Source organism: Lagopus leucura, unplaced genomic scaffold (assembly GCF_019238085.1).
Source record: "Lagopus leucura isolate 7727_CA_CO unplaced genomic scaffold, USGS_WTPT01 Super-Scaffold_73, whole genome shotgun sequence".
Taxonomy (NCBI): domain Eukaryota; kingdom Metazoa; phylum Chordata; class Aves; order Galliformes; family Phasianidae; genus Lagopus; species Lagopus leucura.
In genome coordinates this window covers 40,166,866-40,180,370 of record NW_024962252.1, presented here as the reverse complement: position 1 = coordinate 40,180,370, position 13,505 = coordinate 40,166,866, and the positions used below count along the sequence as shown (strand labels likewise).

At 40.4% G+C, this 13,505-nt stretch overlaps 1 protein-coding gene across 1 annotated transcript in view; it reads right to left on the bottom strand.

Moving 5' to 3' along the window:
• Window positions 1–11,185: 11,185 nt before the first annotated feature.
• Window positions 11,186–13,505, bottom strand: part of NT5DC1 (5'-nucleotidase domain containing 1) — a 118,906-nt gene continuing 116,586 nt past the window's right edge. The window contains exon 12 of the mRNA XM_042889565.1: window positions 11,186–11,412. Coding sequence (XP_042745499.1) covers window positions 11,294–11,412 — 119 coding nt within the window. The 3' untranslated portion in view covers window positions 11,186–11,293. The remainder of the gene's footprint in view (window positions 11,413–13,505) is intronic.

The following is a 13,505-nucleotide window of genomic DNA, read 5'->3' as shown; positions in this document are numbered from 1 at the left end:
CTTACTGGAATCCACCAAACTCAGAATAGTGCCAGAGCCTGGAAAGAAGCCTTGCTCTGTACTGGTAGTGACACGCTGACAAGAAAGGAGTGCTTCATTTTTAGTCATGCAAACACCAGATTAAGCGTTAGAAGATGTGTTTCTAAACACCTATTTGAATTGTATTGGACTATACTGCACTGATAATGCAGTTGTAAAATATTGGTGTTGTAACATGAATGAGCAAGAGAAAAGCTGCATCCACCACCAACCAGACATGGAGCAGAGGGAAAGTGCATGAGAATTCCCAGAACTGTTGGGATGCCTGAAGTGATCAGCAGGGAGATGTCCACGTACTGGTCATATGTTAGCATCACATTATTAGGTATTTAAATATATTGAGTCTAAGTAACACAGCATTGTTAACTTGCAGTTCTGAATGGTGTAACTCAAAACCTCATTTCTTGGTAGTACCTATCTGTATTTCAGATAAACTGCACTATACTGCTTTGAATACCTGGGCAAGACATGCTGTGATCCCATAGAGCCTATGCACTCAGGTTCCTTTCTCAGAGGATGAGTTGAGATGTGCTTGGGTCTTGCTCTGACATCAGTAGTGGTGAAGAGCCACAAAGCCCCTGTGCTTTATGTCTTCTTGTATAAAATGGGACTCATTTTACTGCTCAGTAACCCATAAAGTGCTTGTCAGGCTAAATAAATACAATGAAACTTACATGCAGTCATTCAGAAAAGCCCGACAGGCAAGAAATTTCCATTCTAGTTTAATTTCAGCTTTATGACTAATTGTTTTCTTTTTGCATCCTGAATGCGCTGCTTACTTCACAGTCCTCCCAAAATCAAGAAAGGCTTTTTCCAGAATTTCTGAAGAATTCTTAAGTTTTTCATTCATTTGTGTGTAAACAGAAGAATTACATATCAGGCTCAGAAAAAAATCCTTCCACCATAAGCAAATAAGTCCTCAGATGGACTGCTGTGGCCTGCTTCAGCCACTACATCATTTAAAATTGGAGAGATGACAAAAATGAGAAAGACCCCAGTAGTAGACATTATGTGGATGGGGAAATGGAAAAAATTATCTCAAGGAGGAGAAGACTGGAGGAAGATATGACAACAGCCTCCAGCTACATAAAAGATGGTGAAAAGAAGAGAATAACCTCTTATCCACATTCACTGGGAGCAGCCTGCAAGCTGCTGTAAGAGAATTTTAAGCTAAGTAGGAAAAAAGGTATTTTTAGGAGTAAATAAACTAGCAGAAGTAAATGGCATCTCTGTCCCTGAGGGCTTTTAAGAACAGTTAATCATACATTTACGAGGAACAGTTCAGATCTAGGAAGTCTGATGATGCTTGCCCTTAGAGTGAGGGCTACCTTGCTTATGCCCACACGACCTGTCCAGTCCTCTTTATATGGTTAAGTTCCAAGTGTGGCTTGCCATACCTTGCAAACCATTTCCAATCCAGTCACATAGGGTCCCTTTATAAATGCAGAGAGACTAAGTACTTTCAGAACAGAATTCATCTGACCTGTTTTAGACATCTTGAGGAGATGATGAATCATGCCCCAGAGCTGTCTGTTCTTGCCACCAACACCGGGGCTGGTTTAAATGACCAACGTGTCATTGTACAATTTCCAGTGCAGTGGTGCCTCTGTCCCTGAGATCTTTCACTTCCTCTCTGCTCCCGAGAGTCAGGAGCCCTTTTTATTTGTTCCTTTTATTTTATTGGAAACTCCTATTGAGATTAGTAAATTCTGTAAATAAAATTTTCTTAAGTTACATCATTCAACACTGAGACATATAGCACATTGACCTTTTGGGTGGCATTGCTCCAGAACAGACTGAGGAGAGGAATTAAATTTACCTATTGGAGCTCAAGACCATTGGCTCAGCCATTGGGAAGAGCACGTTCCATGGAAATTGTCTGAAAACTACTCAGGTCAGAAACCACTCAACTCGTATGTCACACACTATTTATATTTCCTCGGCCTTTCTGGTAATGACAGCATTACCAGCAATGTGAAAATCCTGGTGCCTTTGTGCCTAAAAAAAATGTATGACACCAGCAGGTTTTAGTGTGCACAGAGGAGTCACTGCACAATGACACAATGGACAATGAAGACAGTGAGGTAGGGCTCATCATTTCTGGAGGAGATACAAAATGCCTCCTAATGCTTCATACATGTTAAAGCTCTTGGTTCTTACTTAGCGTGAAAATGTGGGAAAGATTCATTTCTTTAGGACTGGAGATGCTAGCTTACAGAGAGAAGCTGTATGTCATTCTTTCTGTTTCACACACATGGTCTTGGTCATTTTTTGTCTTTCTTCCTCCCAAGTCAATGTAACAGTAATTTTTCTCCTTTTATTTTTCCTCTGTGATTTTTTTTCAAGCTTCACCCTCTCACTGCAGACCTATTATGTGTGATGTGTTCAGTCCCTAATTTCCATGCAGGGGCACTTCTACTTTGCCCATTAAGTAACAAAACTCTTCAAACGAAAAGAGAGAAAAGTACCAAATTCTCCAGATTCTTTCACTAATTCTCCAAAACAATTGATTTCCTTATGACTGTAATCCTTATTTTCTCTTCATCTCTTGTGCCCAGCTGTGATGATTTCTGATCTCAGCTCTGTGAACTGACATCCTCAGGATAAGGGCATTGGGGCAGCCTCTTCTTGTCACAGCAGAGTTACAGAGCCACATCCTTGCACAATGGTCATCCTGCCCTCCTCGCTCTGGGCTGCTCTGTCTGGTGGTTCCCTCATTACTGCATTAACATCACATGAAGGGAGCTCTAATTTTCACAATTTATCCTAATTCCATGTGGGGGAATGTTGGATATGGCCTCTTTTCCAGGCAGGGTGTGGACCAGACAGTGTCCTAACTCGGTTGTTACTGCTATGTCCTTCAAGTTTATGAGAGTATTGCATGATTCATACCATTTACTACTTGGGGATTTTGGGGCCTGGCTCGCAGCACAGGCAATGGGCAGAAACAGTCACAGCTCCAAAGCCAAGTAATTGAAGGAGTGGCTGAAAACAGCCCTGAGAATCAGAAGGAACTGGAGATCTGGAACTCTTTCCTAACTAGCTCAGACACCTTCCAGGATCTTGACACACCGTGTGGCAAAGAACAATTTCTCTCTCAGGAACATCTGGCCTGATGTTCCTATGGGTCTGTCAGGTGCCAGGCACATTTATAGACCAGCACAATGCCTTAGTGCAACAAAGGCTTCTCTTTCCTTTGTCTTCTGCTACATCTACACAAGTGGGCATGGTGCTGTCTGTCCCACAGATGGCTTTTGCTCCTTCATAGACAAAGTACTGGTAGGCAGCTGGAAGGGGAAGGCACCAGCGGTGTTTCCTAAACAGTACTTTTTTATATGTAAATGGAACATCTTTCTCTGCTTTACATTTCCTTTCCTTCCCTCTCTCTGGCTCTCACCATGTGTTCAGTCTGGTTTAGCCTGAGGCCAACAGACAAAGTCAGACCAGAAGAAATTCCTGCAGATTTCACAGTGAGTGAGGAACTGTGAGAGGAACCTCAGCAAGGATGGAAAAGGAAGTGAGTGGGGACATTCGTGCTTCTCAGACACCTCCAGAGGGAAGCAGCCATAATGCAGGTACAAAGTTGCATATCTTGATACACAGAAGAAAGACGTGGGCTCTGATAAAAAATGCCATGTATTCTCTGGTCTCTGCCAGGGTGCATTAAGAAGTAGAAGGACAGTATTGTTATTGTTTTTGCATCTCTGTACATGGGCTGTGTTTAGGAGTACCTCTGCCCAGCAGCTGCCACAGTGCCCTGCTACCAGCTCCTTCAGCGCTCAGCCCTTGCTTTTTCTGAGGGTGATCAGAGCAGGCTGGGGGTCCCAGCACCATATGGCTGCAGAACTTGCTGTTACTGAATGTTCTCAGATGTGAGATCTTTCTCAACATGTCAATATCTCTCCTTCCAAATTTCTGCAGTGTTACAAATCAAGCACTGTCCTCAGGAGAACAAAGCATCAGCGCTCGTTCCCAGAGAAAACTTCAGATGGGCCCCATCAGCACTGCCTCACAGTCGCCTGCCACGTTCTCCTTCTCTGGATGCCAGATATGTCGCAATAATGTTTTCCATTTGTAACATGGTGTTTTCAATGAATAGAATCCACCTATTTTATGATATGTGGAAAGCCAAGCAGACAACTACACAACTGCTGGAATTTGTGAAAATATTTAAACGTCACCTACTTAGACTCCTTCCCTCTCAGTACTTGCATTTCATGCTCCCATTTCTCTCTTCTCCTTAGCTACAGATGTCAGTGCAAAAGGTGTGGCTCAGAGATTGCCTTTAAGCATGTCGCGCTGCCTCTCTTTTTCTCTTCAGAGCCCTCTCACCCCTGATTTGCTGTGCTGCAGTTACAGCTGAGACTCAAAGGTGGGACTTTCAATTAAACACAGGCACAGGCATTGGAGACTCATTTCTATGTAACAATAACACTTGCATGAGCAGCATCATGGTATACCACAGTAATCAGTTCTGTACACTTGATTCTGAAGAGCCCAGCAACAATATATGTAGAAATATATATACATGCATACATACAAATGCTATAAACAGCAATTTTAATAATACTTTCCTAACTACTGTCATATTAATGGTTGTGATCAAATCCATTTTCTTAAACTCATACAGTTGTCTTTTTTTTTTTTCCTTGCAACTACTAATCTAGAAGTTCTTCTGCTTCCTGCCTGACTGAAACATAAACACAAAAACTCCCACAAAACCAACTTCCTATGAAATGCGGATCGTTCCCTCATTCCCTCTGTCTCTGCATTCTGGGATTCTTGCCCTTAATTGCTGCCAGTTTATGTGTATATATGAGTGGACATTACCACCTTGTCCCTGGCAACTTTGAGGGAAGAAACAGAGATAAAAGTTCACTGCTGCCATCACTCTCCAGTATTGCAGCAGCTGTAATTCTGTGATTCTGCTCCAGCAGCAGCCCTCCAGTAGTTGTTTCAGAAGTGTTCTGTTGGTGTAAGATAAAGAATTTCTGTCATTCCATTTCACAACATAACATTTCTTTTCAGGAAGCTTGAAGTGCCATCTCCTTTCTTGGGATTATCACAATATGCAGATTGCTCAGCAGCTAGGAGCATCCACTGAAATTCTCAGAAGGGGCCTGAGGTCCCAGGGAATGACATTGCAGGAAAACTGGTTTCTCAGGTTTTATTTTGAGATAAGGCAAGTATAGAGTTATTTACCTATTTACTTTTATTCCTCAGGGTTGGTAGAGCCTTTAAAAGTTGATCATCTAATAGAATTTTATTAGGCCCATGGAGTCACAGTTTTCAGAGTTCCATTTGTGTTGTGACAGAACAGGACCTACCAAACATTAATGGTCTTTTTTCCCTAAAAGATATCCTCAAAATAACACTTGTATGTTTTGGACAGGACAATCTAATTTTTGTTTGTATCATATACAGAGTTTAAGATATTTTATGATTGTTTTCTTCACTCTTAAAAAGAAGCCAAGTTCTTCAGACTTTTGAGAGGAAAAGGTCTGTTTCTTATCTGTGGCTGGTGCCATGTGGTTCCATTCTGCCCTTGTGTGGCCCCATCTGGAGCACTGTGTCAAGGCCTGGGGCCCTCCACACAAGAAGGATGCAGAGCTGTTAGAGCAGATCCAGAGGAGGGCCATGAAAATGATCAAAAGGCTGGAACACCTTTCCTATGAAGAAATACTCTGTCTGCTGGACTTGTTCAGCTTGGAGAAAACAACGCTTGAGGAAGACCTCATTGTGGACTTTCAGTATTTAAAGTGAGCCTGTAAACAGGAAGGGGGACCAACTTTTTGCACAGTCTGATAGTGATGGGACAAGAGGAAATGGTTTTAAACTGAAAAAGAGGAGATTTAGAGTAGATGTCAAGGGGAAATTTTTCATGGAGAGGATGGTGAGGCACTGGCACAGGCTGCCCAGAGAAGCTGTGGATGCCCCATCCCTGGAGGTGCTCAAGGCCAGGCTGGATGGGGCCCCGGGCAGCTGAGCTGATGGGTGGCAGTGGCAGGGGGTTGGGACTCGATGGTCTTTGAGTTCCCTTCCAACCCAAAACATTCTATGATCCTATGATTCAATATTCTTTGATTCTATGATTCACTTGTGCCACTGTCATTTTGCGCCTCACATCCTCTAATTTGCAGAAGGATGGAAGCCATAATGTGGTTTTGAAGTTGCTAGGTTGGTTTCTCCCCCCAGTGCAATATTTAAAAGTTGTTATAACCATGTGTGAGAGACCAGTGCATGAGCCCTCGCAGTGCAAGTGGGAAGCACACAGGGTTTTTAGCAGCTCTGATTAAGTCAGGTTAGCTCTGGTGGGGGCAGAAGTTAAGGTGTGGTGATTCGGATGTTCACCCTTCCGTGGACTGTGACATCTGGTCAGCTGCAAACCTGCTGTGGTCTTGTCATGATGTTAGAGAGCTGTTGTGGGCATTCAGTTCATCCTGAAAAGTTTCCCTTAGGTTTTTGTCCTACATTTAGGAAAATGACCACTCAACCTGACCACAGCACTATTTCATTGGCCTGCATACAGGAATCCCCATTTTGCCCTGTAGAGTTGTTGGCAAACATTCCCAAGTCTGTTTAACTTCCTGGATTCCATTTTATTTTGGCCCTAATCCATGCTCAGTTTTCAAGTAGGCATTTCTATTTATAGTGCTTACAGAAAAGCAAGATTTGTTCCTTGCAATGAAATCTTTCCAAAAACATTTTTTTTTTTTTTTACAATTTTTTCTTTCTTGTGACCTCCTAAGAAGTTTGATGTTCCACTCACTCAGAACTGAACAAACACGGTTACAGGAGATGGGGCTGATTAGGGGATCGAGCCTTTTCCAGGAGGCTCTATGCCAGCTAGTTGGAGGTGGTTCTTGTACAGTTAACACACATCTTGTGGCTGTATCAATATCACTGTTGTACCATTACAACTGGTGCTCTGCAGAGGTAAGGTTTCTGTAGCTTAGCCAAGTGCTTGCCCTTCTAACTGTGATGAACCACTCTTCAGATGAACTACTATCTGCCACAAAGCAAGTGTACGAAAGAATATTTTGTTTTAAAAGTTGATTGTATAAGTGTACAAGGTGCAAATAGCTATTTTATACCTGCCAGAAAACCTTATACCCTTTCACCATAGAATTTAGAAGACAATCAAGATCAAGGCAAAACCCTGGTCAAGCAACATCTTTGTACCAGATCCTTTGTTCCACATGCTAGTGTGTGACTTTCATCTTTTTGTACAGGACTTTATTTCTAAACCTTATTCTCTGAGAAACTATCTCTACTATAAAATATCAACATTGTGTACAAAAGTGTATTTTAGACTTATTCTTGTCCTCTGTGGTGACAAAAGAATAAATGGAATGTTGAAGGTCAGTCATCATATTCTGATTGTTGACACCTTCATACTAATCTATATGTCTTTACGCTCTGCTGCAGTTTACCTTGATATGATTTAATGTACATGTGGACTCGGGAGGAAAGGTTTAAGGTACAATATTTACTCAGTATATGATTGAAAAAGTCATGGCCAAACACTTTTCAAACAAAACCACCTTGAGGAATGTAAAGTCACATCTCTACTGATGGTAAGTAAGGATAATTACCAATTGCATATCATCCCACACAGCTAGAAAACATGACTGTGCAACCACAGGAAAGAGAATGACTCCAAGGGCAGGTTGGAAACCATTTTTTTTTTTTTTTAATAGGGCAATAAGTGTTGGACCTACCTGACTCCTCCCTCAGGTTAGATTAGGACTCCTGGAATAAAGAGAATTGTGGTTTCTACAGGAGAGTGACTGTTTGGCAGGAAAATACAGGTGAACAGTTTTGAATTAGAGCAATCTCAGTTGTGATCTGCAGTAACTCAGCCTTTACTGGAAGTTACATGGACCTGGTTGTAGCCAGATCTGACGAAGCATGCCATGAGTCTTTTCATATCCTCAGAGACCTACTGATTGCATAGTTGTATCAGAATCCACCTTGTCATGTTACCATGCCCCTCTTCAATAGGTGGTATTTCTCCTGGCAGGTTAGGTTTCCAGCTGTTATGCCAGCCAGGACAACAGCTAGCTGTTATCTGTAGGCTTAGACCAGTTTTAGGATTGCTGGTTTCTGGTGCCTATCACTAGCATGGTTATCTCAAAGTATTGCTTTTTCTATACATTCTATATACATATATATACATTCTATATTCTATATATTCTATATAACAAGCAGATTTTCCTGGGAATTCCCTCAGGAACTGAGCCAGCACCGGTGTCCCACCACACCTTGGATTCTGGGCAGCTGTGGGACCCAGCAAGGCAAGGAGCCTCCTTCCTGCAGCCTCAGGTAGTGCTGGCCTCAGCAAGGCCCTGCCTGCCAGTCTACCGCAGATAAGTTATCTGTATTTGTTTGACTTTTACTCTCAGGGGACTGGGAAGCCTTTACTTTCCAGGAACAAGTCCTATTCAGGAAACACACAGGACTCTGCTCATTGTTTATGCTGATTTTCCTATAAGTATTAAAGGTATTAATTTATTAAAAGTGTTAGTTTATATTGTGTTTTGGTTGATTCACATGCTTGTTACTTGGAGTAGGTCAAGTTTTGCTTTATTGGACGTTGCATCACTAACCTCTCCTTGCACTGATTTGGGATGACATAGTTCCCCCTTTTTTGCTGTTCATCTATAAAGTAAATTCAGATATATATATATTTTTTAAGAAATTCTTTTTATTTTAAAACACATATATTTGGTATCAAAGAGGATGACAAAAGAGACTTGTCGGTCAAGTTTTAAGCCAAACTGCGGCTTTCAGGACTATGTAAACAGACATGTTGATTTTAGTGACTCTTTTCCTTATGTCTCCCTGCTGATACTTAAGATAGTTTTCAGAGATCATGGAATCACAGAATTGTAGGGGTTGGAAGGGAATGCCAGAGATTATCAAGTTCAACCTCCTTGCCAAAGCAGGCTCCCTAGACTGGGTTGCATAGGTATGTGTCCAGATGGGTCTTGAATATCTCCAGAGAAGGAGAACTCTACAACCTCTTTGGGCAGCCTGTTCCAATGCTGTGTCACCCTCACCGTTAAGAAGTTCTTTTGCATATTGGTGCGGAACTTCCTATGCTCCAGTTTATGGCCATTTTCCCTTGTCCTGTCCCTGCAGACTGATGAAAAGAGGTTGGCCATGTCCCTTTGTCTCCCACACTGAAGATCTTTATAAACATTAATTTTGCAGGCATTTCAGTGATCTTTCTGTCAGTGATTCAAGAAATCCAAGAAATATCTGAGATTTCCGAAAGTTCAAATAATCAGGGAGAAAAAAAACACAACAAAGATCATGTCTTTACAGTGCCTTGTTCAATAGGGGCTAGCCCCATAAATTTTCTTCCATCCGCATTTCTTCTCCCTCATCCCCATGACATCTCCATTTCCAAGGGCCATCCTGTCCACCTCCCAAAGGTCCTCCATTGCCAGCCTTCACTCCAGCAGCCTCTCTCAGCAATGCTGACCACATGGTGACTCCTCAGGCTGGTGGTCAAATCAAAATACACTAGGACAACAGATCTTTTTGGGAAGGTAAGAACAATTGTCTGAGATTATGAAACCATTCAACCTTAACTAAATGTTCCATTTCATTTTGGAGGGCTTTGTAGTAAGACTTGTAATATCTTCAGAGGTTCTTTAATAAGAATAGTCATTATGAGAGTCTTTATGTACTGATTTCACGGGAACTCTGTTTTTAATTATTTTGCAAATGCTTCAACTATTTTTCCAATATCTTCATGCAGCCACAGACATGGGGAGTCACACTTCCAGTAGCATTTGTGTTCAGGCCGTTCTTAGAATTTGTCACCTTTCCATTAAAAAAAAACATGCTGATACCAGGAACCAGGGTCTTAGAAGACTTCATTTTCATTAGGCATTATATTTTAATTTTCTTTAAGAACAACACGGAACAAAACTAAGAAAACCCCCTCAAAGTTGAAAAAAACGGACTCAGAAAAATAAAGGCATGAAAGTACATAGTATTGGTTTGGATTGGAATGTAGTTAGAAATTATTTTTAAAGGATTACCTGATTCAGGTCAGAATTTCAAATGATGCAGTAATCAGGGATCTGAGACTTCAATTTGTATACTTTGCTACTTAGTACAAACCATACCCTTATCTTGAGCCAGATTTGCAGCCCAAGATGTTGATCCTAAATTAGATATTTCAATTTATATATTTCAAAATAAACACAAGTTTTTACTTTTTGCTGCCTTAAGTCAAATATTTTCAGCCTATGCTTTATAAGGAAGCAAATAGTGCTTCCATTTTCCTTCCTTGTCCACCTTATTTTAATTCTTCTCAATTCCTCTTCTCATTTGTTTTATTTTTCTCTTCCAAAATATAATGCTTAATATTTAACTGGAAAGGTTGCAAATCACTTGTAAATATGAATTTTAGAATTCTTTCCCTACATAAATAAAATAAAGGTAGGAAAAAGCATGAAACAAAGACTGTTATTTCTGAAATGAGGTGGAATGGCGTTTGCCTCTGCTTCTGAGACAAAATATTGTAATCAATGAAACTGTAATACAGACGTGTCAGGAATACCAGAAGTCAAATCCATTCAGAGAATTTCACCATTGGTTGGACACTTGCAGGAATAAAAAGCATGTAGCCAAGGCTCCCAGGACTATAATTCTGTGTTTTGCTGCCTAAATTTTTTTCACATCTCTTTTTGGCTATGAAGTATCTTTCTCTTTGTGCCTCAGTATTTCCATTTCTCCAAGAACAATTGCAGTGCTTCTCTGCTTTGTTTAGACAGCAAAAGAATAACTTCCTCATGGCTTGCAGAACACTGATCTACTGTCGTAACCTGAGCTGCCAAGGTAATTCTTAATGGAGTAGGCTGAGTCTTTCATGTCTTTCCTGCGTTTTGCAGCAGCAACGGCACCACCATACGCAGAGATAGTACTGAAAATGTCCTCGAAAATTTAGTATGTAAGTTGAGATGAATTGTTAACAGTACATTTCTCTTAAAGTATCTGGGCAGTGCACGGAAAAAGCCAGTTACTGTGTGAAATGTAGTCCTGATAAGGAGATTTACAAACTATGCAATGCTCACCTGTTCCAGCTGGACTAGAGAAACAAGGGAAATAAATCTACACAGGAGTCTGCTTTAATTCATCATTCTATTTTATGAAGCATCAAACAGCATTTTCACCAATTAGCATTTAACAGCAGTTAAGAAAGGATCACAGGGTTATTGAAGGAAAAGCCAAAAACCTATTTCATAGTCACTGATTCCTCACTTGGCAGCAGTGCTCTTGGAGGGCTTGGGTAGTACCCAGCAGTTGCTGAGCTATTTGAGGAAAATCGTGTAAATCTATAATCCAGCGGTAAATCTGAAAGACAGAAATATACCACATCTGATTAGCAGCACAGTCCATATCACATAAAAAATAAGCCTGTGGTGAATAGCAGTACTTCTTAAGCCCTTGAGCTGTTTGCTTACTGGCATTAGAAACTCAATCGGATTGCATGATTACATATTTATTTGACATCTTCAGCTGTCCAAGGAATTGACTTTCAGAGTTTATTCAACTGCAGTAAAGGATATTCAGTTCCTTGATTGCTGAAATAATACTAGTCATAGAGAATGACTAAATGAATACTAAATAATCAAACAAAAATCTTTTTCAAGCCTAGGTGGAATTTTCCTACTAGAACAGATTCAGGTTCTTTGAGCTGACACTCTTTTATCTCAGCAATCAACTGATGAGAGCCCCATTTAAAACAAAGAAGTCCTTTTTATATTTTTGGGATTGTTGTAGCAAGATTCCCAAAATGAACCCACTTTGGGACTTTCTTGAAGTTCAGTGTTAACACCATCATTTTGTATGAAGCCTTCTTGGAAATTTGCACTCGTAACTTGGCACACCCATTGCATCCACTCTGTTAAGGACACTGAATACATTTAAATAGGTCTGAACAGTCAAAGCTTTCTTTCCTTTCATTCTTTTAAAAAGACTTCACAAGCAGCAGTGCCTCCTTCTACAGGAAACTGATACTTCTCATACTTACTTCTTATTCAAAGTTCAAGAAATCAAATAAAATAAACTCCATACATATAAAATTTTATTCAACAATCACTCTCCTATTAAGTGGGGAGGCGGGGGCGGGGAGGAGCAGAGAGGGGGGGAGCTCAGATCCTACCTAGTTTTCTGTTTAGAATCAAAGCAAAACAAAAACTAAACTCATCTGAACCTTTTTTTTAGGGCACGGGGGGAGGGAAGGATTTGAAATACATTTGGGCTGATATCTAGATACTACAGGCTATAAAATTTTTTGCATTCAGCTCCTTTAGTGAAACAGAAAAACACAGTCTTAGCCGTTTCAGATCAAACAACTGGAAGTTCAGCTCTATCTCAGCAGCAACTCTTATGCAGGACAGCAGAGCAGCATCCAAGCCTGCAGCTTTAAGACCACATAAAACACAGCTGAAGCAAACAAATCAGAATCTAGATCCAGTTGAGAAATCAGATAAAGACTGGAATAAAGAAGTAATGGGAGGATACTTGATTGCAAGTGAATTATGCTCTATTAAGTGGATTACTTCAACTTGTCAAAGAAGCACATTTTCTCATTCTGTCTTAGCCAAGGGATTCTCTAGGGCACTTTCTGAGCACAACAGAGCAGGCAGATGTTTTCTACTCTACTGAGCAAAGAAGCAAAGATTCCGAATATCATTGTAAACTATAAAATTTACATGCCTTTTTTTATCTAAATCTTTCATTAGCTTTTTATTCTAGTAGACTGGAGTCTCCCAGGAGCAGTTTAACCAAAAAGCAGCAGCATAAGTGATGCAGACTTGCTGTGGATTTCCTTACCTTGAAGAAATGAACAGTTATATCAAAATGGCAATTCTGTTGATATTTCATGGTAAACTAGCTTTAAACAATCATCTTAGAAGCCAAACCAATTTTGAATACAAAGCACAGGACTCCAACAGAGAATAATCAATTTTTACATATTCAAAATCCAATCTGCCCCTTTAAATATTGCTTTTGTCTGAGCAAGTTGACTGGATGAACAGAAGGTATCCATATGTAAAAATGTTGTGTAAGGCATCACTGAAAGTTACATGAAGCAGCTACTATTCATCACCTACAATGCTGATTTTATGTCACAAATATAGAAAAAAATCTTCCTGTATTTTCAGGTTTGTTTTCATCAGTGATTTCATTTGCTGCATCTGCCCTGCTTGGAGTTGGGAACACTTCACACTACTTTATTTCAGTGTGATATATTTATGTGAAAGCCCTGCACTGATCCAGAAATACGTAATTGGAATCCTAGCAGCTACAAATAAATCAGAGTGAAGACGAAGGGTAATTATTCAAAGAAAGAAAAATGAAGATTGTTATTGAGGGGGGATACACAATTATGAAAAAATGGAAATCCAGAAAACATCAGAGAGGAAGTGTGCTGTAAGTTC